Source organism: Pantherophis guttatus, chromosome 4 (genome assembly GCF_059756535.1).
Source record: "Pantherophis guttatus breed Tessera chromosome 4, ASM5975653v1, whole genome shotgun sequence".
In the NCBI taxonomy this organism is placed as follows: Eukaryota; Metazoa; Chordata; class Lepidosauria; order Squamata; family Colubridae; genus Pantherophis; species Pantherophis guttatus.
Genome location: NC_142066.1, coordinates 58,571,711 through 58,587,497, shown reverse-complemented (window position 1 = coordinate 58,587,497; position 15,787 = coordinate 58,571,711). Strand labels below are relative to the sequence as shown.

Here is a 15,787-nt window from a genome sequence, read left to right as displayed (position 1 = left end):
AAAAGGATAGTTTAATAACATTAAAAATGCATTTTATGCTTATTTGTGCTGCTATCTGCAAGAACTGAAACAGTCTTTAGTAAATCATTTTATTTATTTATTTATTTGCTTTAATTTATATGCCGCCCTTCTCCGGAGACTCAGGGCGGCTTACAATGCGTTAAGCAATAGCCTTCATACTTTTGTATATTTATACAAAGTCAGCTAATTGCCCGCACAATCTGGGTCCTCATTTCACCTACCATTGAAAGGATGGAAGGCTGAGTCAACCTTGAGCCTGGTGAGATTTGAACTTGCAGTAATTGCAAGCAGCAGATGTTAATAACAGTGCTTAGTCCACTGTACTGCAGGCTCTTCTTATTGAAACAGAATATTATTTCACTGAGCTCAGAAAAGTCAACTGGTAGTAATTCTTTATCAAATCTCTCTGAAGGTATCAGAATTTTTTAAAATTCAAAGCTCTGTCTGCTAGCTTCAAAATCCATTGTCATTTGCCATGCTGACTGGGACTGTAAAGCTAAAATGTAGAAGTTTCTAAGTTGCCAAAAGCTTATTTTTGGGAACATTTAAAAATATAATTCCATGGAACAATAGTTTTGTTAAATGACTTTCCTAAATAAATTTTTTAACAAAATTCACAGGCTGAGAAATATTTTGATATAATTAAACTAAATGTATTACTTCCTATTATTTTCTTATTAGAGATGACCTATTAATTGATTTCCATATTTTTCAAAACTGCCGCCTTTGGAGAAAAATAAAATATTTAAAATAACTTTGATGTGAACTAATAATGTAAGAATACAGTACGATATTCTTTCTGGAGTTAAAGTGTATTTAAGATGACATCACTATTATGTTGATTGCAGTTCTTAGCAGAGTTTGGTAATTTCTCAGTTTAGTTACAGTTTGTTGTTTATGGTTTTCATGTATTTAGAGTTTGCATGTAGGGCACCATATTCCTCATGGATTTAAGTACAAAATTCCCTCTTTCTGTTAATAGTATTAGAAAAATTCACTTTGATAGAGTTGCAGAAAACTGTAAAACTTTTCAACTACTACATTTTCTCTGGTCTTGATTTTCTACCTCACATTGATATTTGCAATACTGTATATTCAAAAAATATTGTGAACATGTATGTGCAGTCATCACTCTCTTAAAAATGTTCATACCGATAGTCCTTAATAATTGGGTCCAAAATACATATAACCAAGTTCTAAAGTTTTAACAGCCACACATGAATATATTTGCATCACATGGTCACATTTAAGATTCCTACAGCCATTTGCAGCATCACATGGTCATGTACTGCAATTTGCTCATTGGGTACAATGGGTTTGCTAAACAATTGCTACAATCAGTAATGTTCATGTAACAAATGCCACAAAAAATTGTAATTCTAGGCTCAGTTATGGTTGTAAGTCAAGTACTACCTTACATTGCTTCCTCTTTTGACCTCCCATCTATGGTATATTTTCAGAACCTTTTCTGTTTTATTTTTGTTTAACCCAGTTTCCTAGTTTTCTTCTTCCAATTCTTCATTTTTGACACATTCTGTGATCCATAATAATTTATTAAACTTGTATGCTGCCCAATGACAAGGCAGCTCACAATAACACGTATCTCAGAGTAGAATGAATTAGAGAAGATAACAAAATACAAAGACCTTCAAATAGAAATAAAATCATGGCAAAAAAAAGCAAAGGCAATACCAGTACCATAGTAATAGGTGCATTGTGTGCAATCCCAACACAATTGGAGCACAACTTGAACACTATTGGCATTGATAAAATCATCATCGATCAGTTATAAAAGCTTTACTTGGAACAGCATACATCCTGTGATGATACCTTTAAAATTATCAAACATTCACATCTGTCTATCCCAGATCCTTGGGAAGTACAGGTAGTCCTTGACTTTAATTTATTTAGTGACCATTCAAAGACCATTCAAATAGCACTGAAAAAAGTGACTTATGACCATTTTTCACACTTACAACCGTTGCAGCATTCATGGTCACATGATCAAAATCCAGACACTTAGCAACTGACTCATATTTATGATGATTACTTTGTCCCAGTGTCATGTAAACTATCTTTTGCAACCTTCTGACAAGCATGGTCAATGTGGAAGCCAGATTCATTTAACAGCCATGTTACTAAATGCAATTACAATTGCAGCAATTCACTTAATAACATGGCAAGAAAGGTTGTAAAATGAGGCAAAATTCACTTAACAAATGTTTCACTTAGAAACAGAAACTTTAGTCTCAATTGTGATCATAAGTTGAAGACTACCTGTACTCGATAAGTGAACAACACTATCAAATCCAGTTTGAACATCTGATTGACTATGCAACGAACCATAATAATTTATTAAATAGGTATGCTGCTCAATGAAGGGACAGTTCACATCACAATGATTCAGAAGTCAGGCTCCCTCTTTTTTCAAATTCTTAAAATTCATTTTCTCCATGTAGTGTTCAAAATGCCTACCTTAGCGGTTAGTTTGTCATCTGTTCATGCATTATGTGACATTCTGATCAGAATATTACATCATATGATGCCTTTGAGGGAATTATTTGCTGATTCACAACAGGTTTTCTAGAAAGTATTTTTATAGCTTTAAAAGAAAAAAGTTAAGCGACAAATAGACACATACACACACACACACACACACAAATTTTGGGAGGTGGCTATAGTGAAATTTGGAAAATGAATACAATAATAATTAGATATGGCTATTATGAATATGTGCTTTATATTAGAATCATGCCATTGATGCTGTATAGGTAGTCCTTGATTTATAACACTTATTTAGTGACTGTTTAAAGTTACAACAGTATTGAAAAAAATGACTCATGACTATTTTTCATGACCATTGGAGCATCCCCATGGTCACGTGATCAAAATTTAGATGCTTGGCTACTGACCCATATTTATGATAGTTGCAGAATCCTGGGGTCATAAGATCACCTTTTGTAACCTTCTGATAAGCAAAATCAATGAGGAAACCGGATTCACTTAACAACTATGTTACTAACTTAACGAATGCAATGATTCACTTAACTGTGACAAAAAGATATTAAAGTCAAACACAACTCAATCACTTTGCTAGCAATGGAAATTCTGTTCCCAATTGAGGTTGTTAGTTGACTACTAGTATCTGCCTTTTTTACAAACTCTGGTGGACTCATATTGGGCAGATAAAGTTATGGCCAAAAGGCACATCTCTGATTTTGATATTGATATGGATATTCTCAGTAATATATAGGTCAGTTGGGTCCTATGAATTGCTATCATTCAAATAATCTCTGTTGGAACTGCTTGTCATTGAGAGAAGCACATGAACAGACTCATTATGTTATGGTCTTCTCTTCTTGTCTTTGCTACAGAATCTAACAGTTGACTCATCTTAAAAATAGGTAGTTCTTGATTTACTGCCAATCACTTAATGAGCATTCAAAGTTACAATGGACTTCAAAAAAGCTACTTACGACCCTTCCCGAAAGTCATGCTTGCCACAACATACCCACATGATCACGTGATCATATTTCTGGTGCTTGGCAACAAGCTCGCCGTTACAACTGCAGCATTCCATGGTCACATAACTGTGATTTGCAACTTTTTAGCTGTTTTCCGGCAGAAAACAGGAAAAAATGCTCATTGTATATGCTGAATTTGCTTCCTGATTACATGATTCATTTAACGACTGCAGTGACCTGTTCTACAACATTCAAAAAAGTAAAATCAAATTGGTCATGTGATGCCATGACTTAAGGGTGCAATGGCTTACAACCGACATTCTGATCTTCACCATGAAGTCAAGGACTATCTGTAACATGTTTACTGACTTACAGAAAAAGATTATATATATAGTGTATTATACAACCTGATTTGCCCTGTTCTGGAAGCTGATCCCTAGTCTTTCTGTTTGCCTGAGGCCTTAAATTGCCAACTAGGACTGTGCAGTGCTTCAGATTTTATTGGTAGGGTAATGATTTGGAACACACGGATGCAAACAAATGCAGCCCTGTTATATTACTAAAGCAGCCATGTTAGTTTATAGGATTGTATAGCTACAGTGAAAATTTCTTTAAAGCAGTTGTGTGATTCAGGAAGAAACTGCTACAATTAGTCCTTGACTAGACACCCTAATTGGAACTGGAGTTTCCATCAGTGAAGTGGTAGTTAAGTGAAGCATCACATAACCACATGACTTAGCAATGGCAATCCCAGGTACAGTTATTAAACAGGGCCAATTCTGTTATTAGGTGAGGACCTCCTGTGATTGTGACTTCCTGCCATCCTTCCCATTGACTTTGCTAATGGGAAGTTGACTAGGAAGGTTGCAAACACTTAACACCTTCCATCCCAATTCAAGCCATTTCCAGCTTGGTCTTTCCAAGCCCTGAGCCTCAGTTCTTCCAAGACAGGGAACACTTTTGGGAGATCATGAGCCAAAAGAGGCTGACCTCCTTCTTTTGTCCTTTGCAAACTGCCTCGGCTTCAACTTCCTATCCCCTCCTAACCCCCCCCATTTCTGCTTTTTTGGTCATCCTGCAGAGCACAGGTGAGATGAAAATGCCACTATATTCTGCTGTAATCTATCAGCTACCACCACTGTCCCCAACATAGCTTCCTCCTTGACTTCCTATGTGCAGCTGTCATTATCTTCTTCCTTGTCTTCAGTATCATGTCTAATCTATACTGAGCTTGCTACTATCTCCTCTCCTTGGTGCCCACCACTCCATGGAGTACTTTCCATGATCCTAGGAGGAGCAGGCTGAGACTGCTAATGTGGGTCGGGCTTATCAGGAGCCTAGCTGTTGGGGAAGTGGATGAAAGTCAGAGGTGAATTCATCACTGACAATGGAACCAGCGGAGAGAAGGGGAAGCAGATGCAAAAGAGGAGAAAGATGTGCTAAGGAGTAAAAGGGGGGCAAGGTCTGCTGGGGCTGGCAGCTGGGTGGTGGCGGAATACAGCAGTGGCTTCATCTTGGCCAAACTGTACAGATGACAAAAAAGACAGAGGTAGGGAGAGGAAATAGGTTGGAGTGAGAGTTGAAGAGGAGACCGTTCGCTTAGGGAAGGAGAGCATGACTGAGATACTGCAGCTATCATAACTGCAGGTAGCTCATCAAATGCCCAAATTTTGATTATGTGACTGGAAATGCTGAAGTGATCATAAGTGCTAGGACCTACCATAAGTCCTTTTTTTGTACACTGTTGTAACTTTGGTCACTGAACAAATGGTTCATAAAAAAGCTTACAAGTAGTGATTGACTCGTTACCGCAATTGGGACTGGATTTGGGGTTGTAAGCCATTATCATCATAAGTCAATGCACCCACATGAACAAACCTGATTTTACTTCTTTTGCAGTGGTCTTTAAATGAATTACCATGGTCATTAAATGAACAAGGTTGTAAGTGCAAACCCATTCCTCTGAATTGACTTTTTTGCCGGAAAAATGTCAAAAACTGACAAAAACATTGCAAATCATAGTCACGTGACCACTACAACTGGTCATAAGGGCAAGTCAGTTGCCAAGCATCTGAAATGCAGCATGAATTTTACAACGGCCAGAAGTGCTTTATGGGCCTGTTCTGACCTATTGTAATTTCAGACAAAAGTTAACTTGTTAACTGACCAGTAGTGAGTCAAGTATTATCTGTACCTATATAATGATCCCAAACAGACTCATTAAATTTATTATCGTTCCTGCTCATTCTAAAACATTCTTCCCTATTGAATCTGAAGCAACAAATGGTTCTGGAGTCCTGGTTTAAATTCAGCAAGGCATAAAATGTTTCCTTCATTTGATTAACATATTGCACATAGCCTGCCTATTGAAGTTCAGTCATAAAGTCTAGCAGATTTATTTGAAATTAAACTGAATGCTCCACTGTACCATATACTGAGGTGTATTTTATGAATAATGCACAAATCTTGATTCTTGCTCTGAATATTTTATCTTTGGAAACAATATGATTAGGATTATCTTATAATTGTTCAAATAAATTATTTTCTTTTGGTATGGTTAATGAAATGCTAAATAAATAAATTACCATTAATTCTAAACAATTGGAGGTTGCTTTCTAGGAAATAAACCTTGAGTAGTGCAAACTAATAGCACAGAATAATGTTCACATTTAATTTGCATAATTAAATATTTTTATGTGATTAAGGCACTAGGAAGAAAAAAATGCCCATTAAGAAAATACATATCCAATTTGTAACTTTACATAATTGCATGTAGGCAATTGAAGTTACAAAATGATCTCAAATTAACTTATATAATTGTCAACATTTGTAGGCAATATTCTGATTTTAGTAGGCAATATCACTGATATTGCTTCTTTTTAATTATTTTTAAGGGAAAGAAAAAGTTAAGAAAATGGCAATAAAGCTGGGAAAAAACATAGCTTAATAATTTGAAAAATTGGTTACAGATTGTTATTAGGTATATCTTGGATTTTTTGTTCTTATGAACATATTTTTTATTTGCAGATCATTAATAATTATAAGTACTTTGGATGGACGGATTGCTGCTTTAGATCCAGAAAACAGTGGTAGAAAACAGTGGGATCTGGACGTGGGATCAGGTTCTCTTGTTTCATCTAGTCTTAGTAAACCAGAGGTAAGATTAGTGTGTTTAATCACTGGTTTTTAGAATTTATAGGGAGGGGTTAATTGTACTGAGATATTTCATCACCTCTGTGCTAGTTGGAAGTACCAGGAATGCTGGGAACATAGATCTCATTCCTAAAGATTCTTAATTGGAAATCTGATAAACTGTGCAGAATTGCATGAGAGGTGCAAGGGGAGCAAACAATTTCTGTAAAGCAATCCCTTTGATCAGGATCAGGCATAGGAGAGATTACCCACAAAAATTGCTTGCTTCCCCCTCTCACAGAGCAGAGAGATTGGAGTGGAAAAGATGTCAAGAGAGAACTGTAAGTTGTTTCTGCAATGTGCCTGCAGCTCCTAGTCCTGGTCTTCCAACAATCCCATTGTTTTCAATGTGCGACAGAGCAACAGTTTATTCCCTGACAATCCCTTTCTCTCCAATCTTTCTGTCTTCAAGTGGAGGATGGGAAGGAAAAAAAAAAGGTCAGATGCATGACAACACGTATTGATTATAATGGTGATTGCATCACTGAGGGATGGTGTGAATGTTGTAAATTGACTGTAAAGTTATTTTTTCAGGTTATTCATAACTTTGAATGATCACTGAAAAGTAGTTGTTAAGCAAGGAATACTTTCACCAAAAATGTCTAATGCTTTTCTCCATTGTACTCTATTAATTGAATTACTGAAACATCATCTATATTTTCTGCCTTCCAACTATCTTTAAGTAGACTTCAGTTTTCCTCTACAAATTTTGTTGAATCCACATCTGCAGGTTTGTGGATTCACAGTATATAAGAAAAAAAGTGAATATTAAGAGTGAATTAGATTGCTTAAGCAAGTTCTAATTGCTGTAAATCTTTCTAATCTGTTCCAACTTTCTTGACAGTTTGCAAATATTTGTTAGATAGGTATATGTTTTAACAAACTTTTAAATTACAAGCCCCAGTTTTTATATGAAATATAAGTATTGCTTTTTTTGTGGAGATCATCTGGCAAACTTGAAGATACTCACTTTGCAAAATTTGATACTAATATTAATTATGAATTTTCCTTTTATTGACATTGAATAAGTTAATATATGTAAGAACTTTAACATAACTTAAATTCCATGGATTAGGATAACTGCAAATGATTCGTTCTTGCAATAGGAGATGTTTAAGGACAAATAGAGGATAATGTCATTTCCATAACTAGACACATGTCCTTGCTGATTCCTTAGTGTAATTGAATTTGAATCTCCTTATTCTTTCAATGAGAATATTTCCATATTTTTAGTCTTTTTGGATTTACAATTATTTCATCACTTTATGTACACTTCTTGCTACCATGAATAAGGAGAGAAATTACAAATGATCATGCAAATGAATTCTTGTCTTGTTAAATAATGAAGTCTAGAATCACTTTTTTTCTTTTAGAACTATACATTAGAATCTGTAACACTAATTTATATTAATAAGGAGTAACAGTGTAATCCCTTCAATTATTAATGTAAGTTCTCAAGAATTAACTTTCAGAGTATGACCAATTGTAACTATTTTTTGTACAACAAACATTCTCAGAAACCATTTATATTACCAATTTGGAGTTCTTTCAAAACTTTATTGGAGTGATTGTGGAAACATAATGTTACACTTTGTGTGTGTGTGTTGGACATCAAGGTAAATGCCATGATATCTAATCTTGTTTTTGTTAAGAAATATTTGAAAGGATTAAAAATACTTACAAGCAGGATATGCTTAGATATCCTAATATTTAATGATAATCTTAATCTTAATTAACATCCTTAATGATAATCTGTACTCAGTTTTAGAAATAAAATCTTAACATTTATGCAGTATAAAGTTGTCTTGAACTGAAACCGCAGATTTCTTTCTTGACCTTTGCCATTTTGCTTCTTCAGTGGTTCTAACATTACTTATTTTTAAACATTGGTAGGGTGATCTGGCTTGTTTGTGTTTAGTTAATTGGTATCAGAATTTTTGTTGCTAAGCTGCAGGGTGGTAAAATATGATGTCATGTGACTGCAAAACTTAGCAATGCAATCTTGTTTGCCATCATACCCCAAGGTCACTTAGGTTATTAAGCAGGAAGAGGCAGAGTCCCAGGCGAGTGGGTGAAAAAGTGGCAGTTGCTTGACTGTTTCTAACTTCACACCAGCTTTCCCATTAACTATGCTTGTGGAAAGCCAGCAAGGAACATCACAACACCTGCAATCACTTGACTGAAGCTCTTTGTAATATATGAGACCACTCATAAATCCCTTTCATACAGTGCTGTAACCTTGAACAGCTGCTGCATAAGTGATTGTAATTTAAGATTTACCTGTAGAGATACTTATTTTGTAGTATGTTCATTTCTTAAGACATCAGTAGTTTCAGTAAAGAGCTATATGCACATACAGTGGAACCATTGTGAATATTGCTTGCATGTATTAAAGTGGATAATTAATTTTTTCATCTACCTTTTTACACACTTCTGACCTTTTTTAAACATGCTTTAGCTAACAATTAAGTTAAATTAATTATTTAACTTAAAACATTCTTTCCCCAAGTTTGAATTATTTAGATGTTTCATATTTCATTCAGACTGTTGCTTCTGTGCCATGTTAGAATTTTTTCATTAGGTAAAGAGGTGGTTCCATGCACACATGTGAATCACAAATCATTTTATAACTATCTATCCTTGGAATTCTATTACTTTTTTCATTATTCCTGCTCTTCTCTAGGATGAAATTTAGTATCTATAATTTGTTGCATGTTAATAATATATCTTTCAGTTCCTCTATCTCTTATGATTCATGTTCATACTTCTGCCAGATTTTGTTTCATGTATTACTGAAATTACATGTGGCTTTTTTATCTTTTAGAGCAAGACATTTCCTTGTCTTTGATCCAAAATGCAATGGACCTCTTATCTAAGAGCAGCAAATTAGTTCTTTTTCTTTTTTCTGGAAAAGACAATAGCTGAGATCTAAGAACTCTGACAAACTATTCTATATCCTGTAGAGGCTTATAAATTTTATTTTTGAATAACAGGCCCACAAATTACATATTTTAGCCTTAAAAGTGTATTTCAAATCACATATTTTAGCTTTGAATGTGATTTCTAGAAAGACATGGGGTCTGCTATTTTGAAAATGCAACAAGAAAATCCCAAGTGTACACACATTTCAGTTTTGTATAAGAAACACTTTTTGGGGGGAGGGGGGATTTTAGTTTATTCAAAGAAGATTAAAATACTAAACACCAAAATATTTTAAAAGGACAAAATAATTTTAAAAAACAATAAAAAGACATTAAAAAGAAAACGTGTAAAAATATAATACAGCAATGTTGGTTTGCCATCACTTGCATAACAGGCCAAAAGAATTTTAAACTATTAAACTACTAAATCTATTTACAAATTATTAGCCTATAATCTATAAACCATATTATAACAAAATAGTTAAAAAAAACAATAATGAAATATATAAAAATATAAAAGTAGTAAAAAAATGTGAACAATAATAAGAAAAAGACAAGATTGAAATTCCAAAACTCTGTTAACAAACTGTTACTGTAATCAACCAGTTGAAAATTTACTACTGTTTCAATCTCAAATCATCCTTCTTTCCACAAGAAGAAAGTCTTTTTCTCACAGCCTATATCGTGTATATCATTAGAGTTCACAATACCTTCTATTCTCAGGAAATTACTGTTTATGATTTTTCACCAAATCAAAAATTATTTAAATCTCTTTTTAAAGAAGTGATGAGGCACATTTATAATCTGTTGTCATAAACTTAACATCATAAGCCCCTTCAGGAAATAGAATAGTTTGGCAGAGTTCTTAGATCTCAGTCATTGTCTTTTCCGGAAAAAAGAACTATTGTTATAAATTTACATCAAAATTGAATTTTCAAGCCTTGGATGGTTTACTGAGAAAAGAGCAGGTAAAAATAGTGAAATAATTTGGCTGAGATAGGCACAGATAAACAAGTTAGCTTAGAAGTCAGTTTATCTAGCTGATTTTACTCTCTAAGTGAAGTAAATGATGACTTATGTCATAAAATGTAGTCAGTCTGAAAAGGAACATGGATCAATGCACAATTGTGGATATGCATTGTTAAATAATTTTATGAGACATTATTATGGCATTTTTCTATTGATTTGGATCTCATTTGATTTTAAATCTTTCTGTATTCTGATCATATTCTTTTTATCCTTATTAAAATGTATACTTCTATTTTAATATTTTGTAGGTGTTTGGGAATAAAATGATAATTCCCTCCTTGGATGGAGATCTTTTCCAGTGGGATCGTGATAGAGAGAGCATTGAAGCTGTTCCATTCACTGTTGAGTCACTTCTTGAATCATCCTACAGATTTGGAGATGATGTAGTTCTGGTTGGAGGAAAGTCCCGAACAACATATGGGCTGAGTTCATATTCAGGAAAGGTAAAATAATAACAACTTTGGCAACAGAATGTTTATAGGTTTTTAAAATTGTTTTGAAATCGTTTATAGCCAACCTATCTGGTAAGGTTTTATAAAACTTTGTAAAAGCTGGCTTCCTTTTGCGAGTTTCAGGCATATTACAAATTGCATGTTTAATTTTTTCACTTCTTATATAATTCAGTAACTACCAACATGATTTGTATTAAAAACACAAAATACTTTATCTCAAATGTATTGGGGGGGGGGGTGTGAGTGCTTTAATTTTAGGATTTGTTCCAAGTGAACCACCATTTATGTACGACTTAGGGAACACATTTTTACTTTTTATGTAAGTATACTTTTTTACTTTTTATGTACTTTTTACTTTTCATGTTGTATTCCATTCCATTATAGAAATGGAATACAACATGAATTGTCAGAACTTCTACTTTATTAATAAAAATATTGGCACCTAAGGGAGAGCCTGTTGAATTAAATATTTCCTTCTGGCCCTAGGTAAAATATATATGTTCAGCAATGGGCTGTCGTCGCTGGGATGATGATGAGCTAGAGCAGGAAGATATTCTTCTCCTACATAGAACTCAGAAAACTGTTCGTGCTGTTGGGCCCCGCAGCGGCAATGAAAAGTATGTATAATATAGTAGTATTATGTCTTAATGAATTAATAATTATTCTCCGTCGTTTCTGCACATGATATACCTGCATCCCCAGGTTAGTACGTGTAGTTGTTGACTTATGACCACAATTGGGGCCAACATTTCTGTTGCTAACCAAGACAATTCTTAAATGAATTTTGCCCTATTTTATGACCTTTCTTGCTGGAGTTGTTAAATTAGTAACATGGCTGTTAAATGAACCTGACTTCCACATTGACTTTGCTTGTTAGAAAGTTTCAAAAGGTAATTACATGACCCTGGGACAACCAATCATAAATGCATGCCAGTTGCCAAGTATCTGAATTTTGATCACATCACCATGAATGGTTGTAAGTGTGAAAAATAGTCATAAGTCACTTTTTTCAGTGCCATTGTAACTTCAAATTATCACTAAATGAATAGTTGTAAATCATGGATTATCTATATAGGTAATCTGCGAGTATCTAATAGATGCTTGATCTGTCCCATGGGACCACCCTGGAAACAGTGAAGGACTGGCCTGCAGTGCCTCTGTCAGTGAAAACAGAACTCAGAAGGGCCGGGCACAGCCTTCCCAAGCTCCGTTTTCATTGGCAGAGTGCTAGCAAAACAAACTATTAGCAAAAGTGGCATGAGGCATTGAGGCATGTTTCTCCTTTTGCATTTGAGCATCCAAGAAGAGACAGGAAAAGACAAAGGAAAAGACAAAAAGAAGGGAAGATGAGAATAAAGCAAGGAAGGAAAAAGAAGGAAAGATGGGAATGAAGGAAGATAGATTATAATGAGAGGGAGGTAGGGTCTGAGGGAAATCCTGCTTTAGCACTTGGCCACCAGCAGCCCGGCTGCCCTTTCGCCATCCCCTTGTCTCCTCCTCCTGACTTCAACTCGTGGTCTCCCATCCTATAGCTGAGCATGCTTTGGTTACAAAGCCAGGTCTCCCCGCATGGAGAGGGAGTGGGCCTCCCTCTGACCCACACATTTTGCCCTTCTGCACACATATGAGCAACCTGGCCAAGGAAAACGAGAACAGCAGCAGCAGCCTCAAGGAGGTAAGCACAGCTGGGCTGTGGGGTCCTGGTGCCCTGGGAGCTTGAGGGCCAGGCTGGGCATGCCCTTTACTGCCTAGGGCTATGGACAGCCTGCACCCCGTCCAGGGTCCACGTGGCCTGAGAGGGACAGTGAGGCTCTTCTGGAGGACAAGAGTTTGGCACTCTCCCTGGTCTCGTCTTCCTTTGCTGGAGACAATGGATCCCCCCAGCCCTGCCCGGGCCACCAAAAGTCCCCCGATACTAATGACGTCGAGCTGGCCATACCCACCCTGGCCATGTCCCATCCCTACCCCCCAAGGTCAAACACAACCCTGATGCAGCTCTCAATGAAATTGAGTTTGACACCCCTGTTCTATGGCTAGAGAAGATTATTTAGCAGAAAGCATAATCACTTTCCACCACAGCAACAGCATTTAATAATGGAAAGACTATCTAGATACTTTATGCAAATACAAAAGGTTGGAAATTACTGTAAAGATAAGATGTAAGAAGTAAATATTAACATATATCAAGATATAACTTTCTTGTTTTATAATTAATAAATGACATAATTAAATAAATAATTGCTTCCTCCTGGAAAAAAATCATGCAAAGATAAGACAGATGTTGAGGCACTTTTCTCTTTTATCAAGCTTATAGATTTTCTCCCTTAATCCAGTTTTTAGTTAATATTAGTACATTGGAGATTAGTTATACAAAACTAGTTTTACTACGTTTCTGAATGTTAGGATGCATTATTTCAGAAACAGTATGACATTTATAAAGATAGAACTGATATGGAATCACAGTCTTACCCTTTTTTTAAAGGTGGAATTTTAGCGTTGGTCATTTTGAACTACGTTATCTCCCGGAGACTGAAACAAGGGTAGGATTTCTTGAAGGGAATATGAAATCAAATATTAACAAAGAAGATTCTAAAATTATTTCGGAAGTAGAAGAACAGGAAGCTACAATGAAGGATACAGTGATAAAGGTTTCAGTAGCTGACTGGAAGGTTATGGCATTTAATAAGAAGGAAGGACATCTGGAATGGGAATATCAGGTACTAAAGATGGGAAATATGTTAATGCTGTTTAGAAATATCATAATGTTACCAAAACATTTTTCATTTTCTTTTAGTATTGTGGAATTTAAACTTTTAAAAACAATTATCTTATGTATAAAGTGTTCCTTGTATTTGTAAAAACCTATGCATTAAAAACTAATGAGTGTCACATTTATTGGATGTATTTTTTAAATAATGATTTATTTTATTTTCAGTTTTGCACTCCGGTTGCTTCTGCTTGGTTGGTGAAAGATGGCAAAGTAATTCCAATCAGTCTCTTTGATGACACAAGCTATACCTCTAATAATAATATCTTAGAGGATGAAGAAGATCTTGTGGAAGCTGCTCGAGGAGCTACTGAATCCAGTGTTTATTTAGGTATGTTGACCTACTTAAACATATGGCATCATTTTTTGTCCCAATCTCTACAGATAACTTCTATATTTTTTATATATTTGTATGTTGTTTCTTTGTTTATATCGATTATGATTTTTTTCAAGAGAAAAAAAGTAATTTGAATCTGAGTTATGCTCTTAATGTATTTTGCATTAGCAGTTACTGCTTCATATATACAATATGACTAGTACTTTGTGCATTGAGAGAAGATTGATTTTTTTAAAATATATTTTTTGCATATTTATCCAGACTGCAGTTTTTAAATTATAAATATAGATTGTAGTTGTTGGTCAAAGTATAATACATGTATTTTAACAGCCTTCATTTTATGGCCTAATCCTTAAACTTTTAAAGCAACCATGAATTCAGGCATTCTCTCTGAAATAATCTTATAAACCTTCCAAAAGAAACAATGTTTGAACTGTTTAAAATGAAAAAGTTAAAAGTTTAATGTTGTGTTAAATATTCTGATATATTTTCTAAAGCACTGTCCTATTAACTATGCGAGCTTTAATCATATAAAAACCGGGTATAGACACTAGGGATTGTTGATTGTAGATCCTTCATTCTCTAATCTGATTATGTTATCATTGCTTGGGTAAAATTAACTTTTTTTTCCTTAAGTGCATCATTTGACTACTTGGATGTGGAAAAACAGTTATTTCTATGTTAAAATTATTTTATGCTTTCTGCTGATCTGTATTTTCATAAATGTTTTACTATTGACTCTACAGTAAAAATGTATCTAGATTCAGATATCACATTAATTCATAATGTGATTTGTTTGGATTTGGTTTAGTTGCTTTATGGCTCGGTATATAGTGTGAAACCAGTCAGTTGTGATTTAGTCAACAAATTATGCTGTTTTTTTCTTTCTATTTTGATTTTATTCGAACATAGTTAAAATACAAAATTCCAAAAATTTAGGGGGAAAAAAAAGAAAAGAAAAAACAAAACATTGAAAAAAATGCATTCAAAAACTCTAATATCTAAACACATATTATCCCCCCTAGTTATATACTGATTAATACATTATTACAATATTTTCCACCCCCTGTTAAACAGGCCCCCAGTTTTTTTAAACTATTAAATTATTTGTAAGTTATTAACCTGTCATTTATATACTATATTAATGGCAAAATAGTTAACATAAAGAACAACAATAATTAAAAAAACGCAAGAAAGTTTTAAAACCTTGTGTTAACAAAATGTTATTGTAATCAATTCGTAGCAAATTTACCACAGCATCCTATCTATTCCAAATCATTCCGAGAGTTGACTTCTGATTAGGTGTGATAAATGCATTCCCCAAATCTCCTTAAATCTTCCTAAGGAAAATTAATTTATCACTTCTCCATTTAATCAGACTTCTGCTGTTGTAAAAGAATGCAGCCTTGAATTTAGAGAGGTGTACGCAATCAACTCAGTTACTTCTAGGTCTGCTAAATCCATTGTTCTTTCCAACAGATCTACAATTTCCAAATCACATTCCTTTTGTGAGTCTTAATTTATCCAGAGCTACATGCATCTGAATATTTTCCACAGCCATTATCATTTCATCAGACTTTTAAAAAAAGCTTTCAACTAAAAAT

At 34.4% G+C, this 15,787-nt stretch overlaps 1 protein-coding gene across 3 annotated transcripts in view; it reads left to right on the top strand.

Moving 5' to 3' along the window:
- EIF2AK3 (eukaryotic translation initiation factor 2 alpha kinase 3) overlaps positions 1-15,787 on the top strand; it is a 42,688-nt gene that overhangs the window by 1,630 nt on the left and 25,271 nt on the right. For 2 of the 3 annotated variants that reach the window (XM_034416109.3, XM_034416108.3), the window contains exons 2-6: positions 6,513-6,642; positions 10,876-11,070; positions 11,566-11,696; positions 13,562-13,796; positions 14,015-14,177. In XM_034416109.3, coding sequence (XP_034272000.1) covers positions 6,513-6,642; positions 10,876-11,070; positions 11,566-11,696; positions 13,562-13,796; positions 14,015-14,177 — 854 coding nt within the window. The remainder of the gene's footprint in view (positions 1-6,512; positions 6,643-10,875; positions 11,071-11,565; positions 11,697-13,561; positions 13,797-14,014; positions 14,178-15,787) is intronic. The other variant, XM_087892254.1, reaches the window with a different exon arrangement.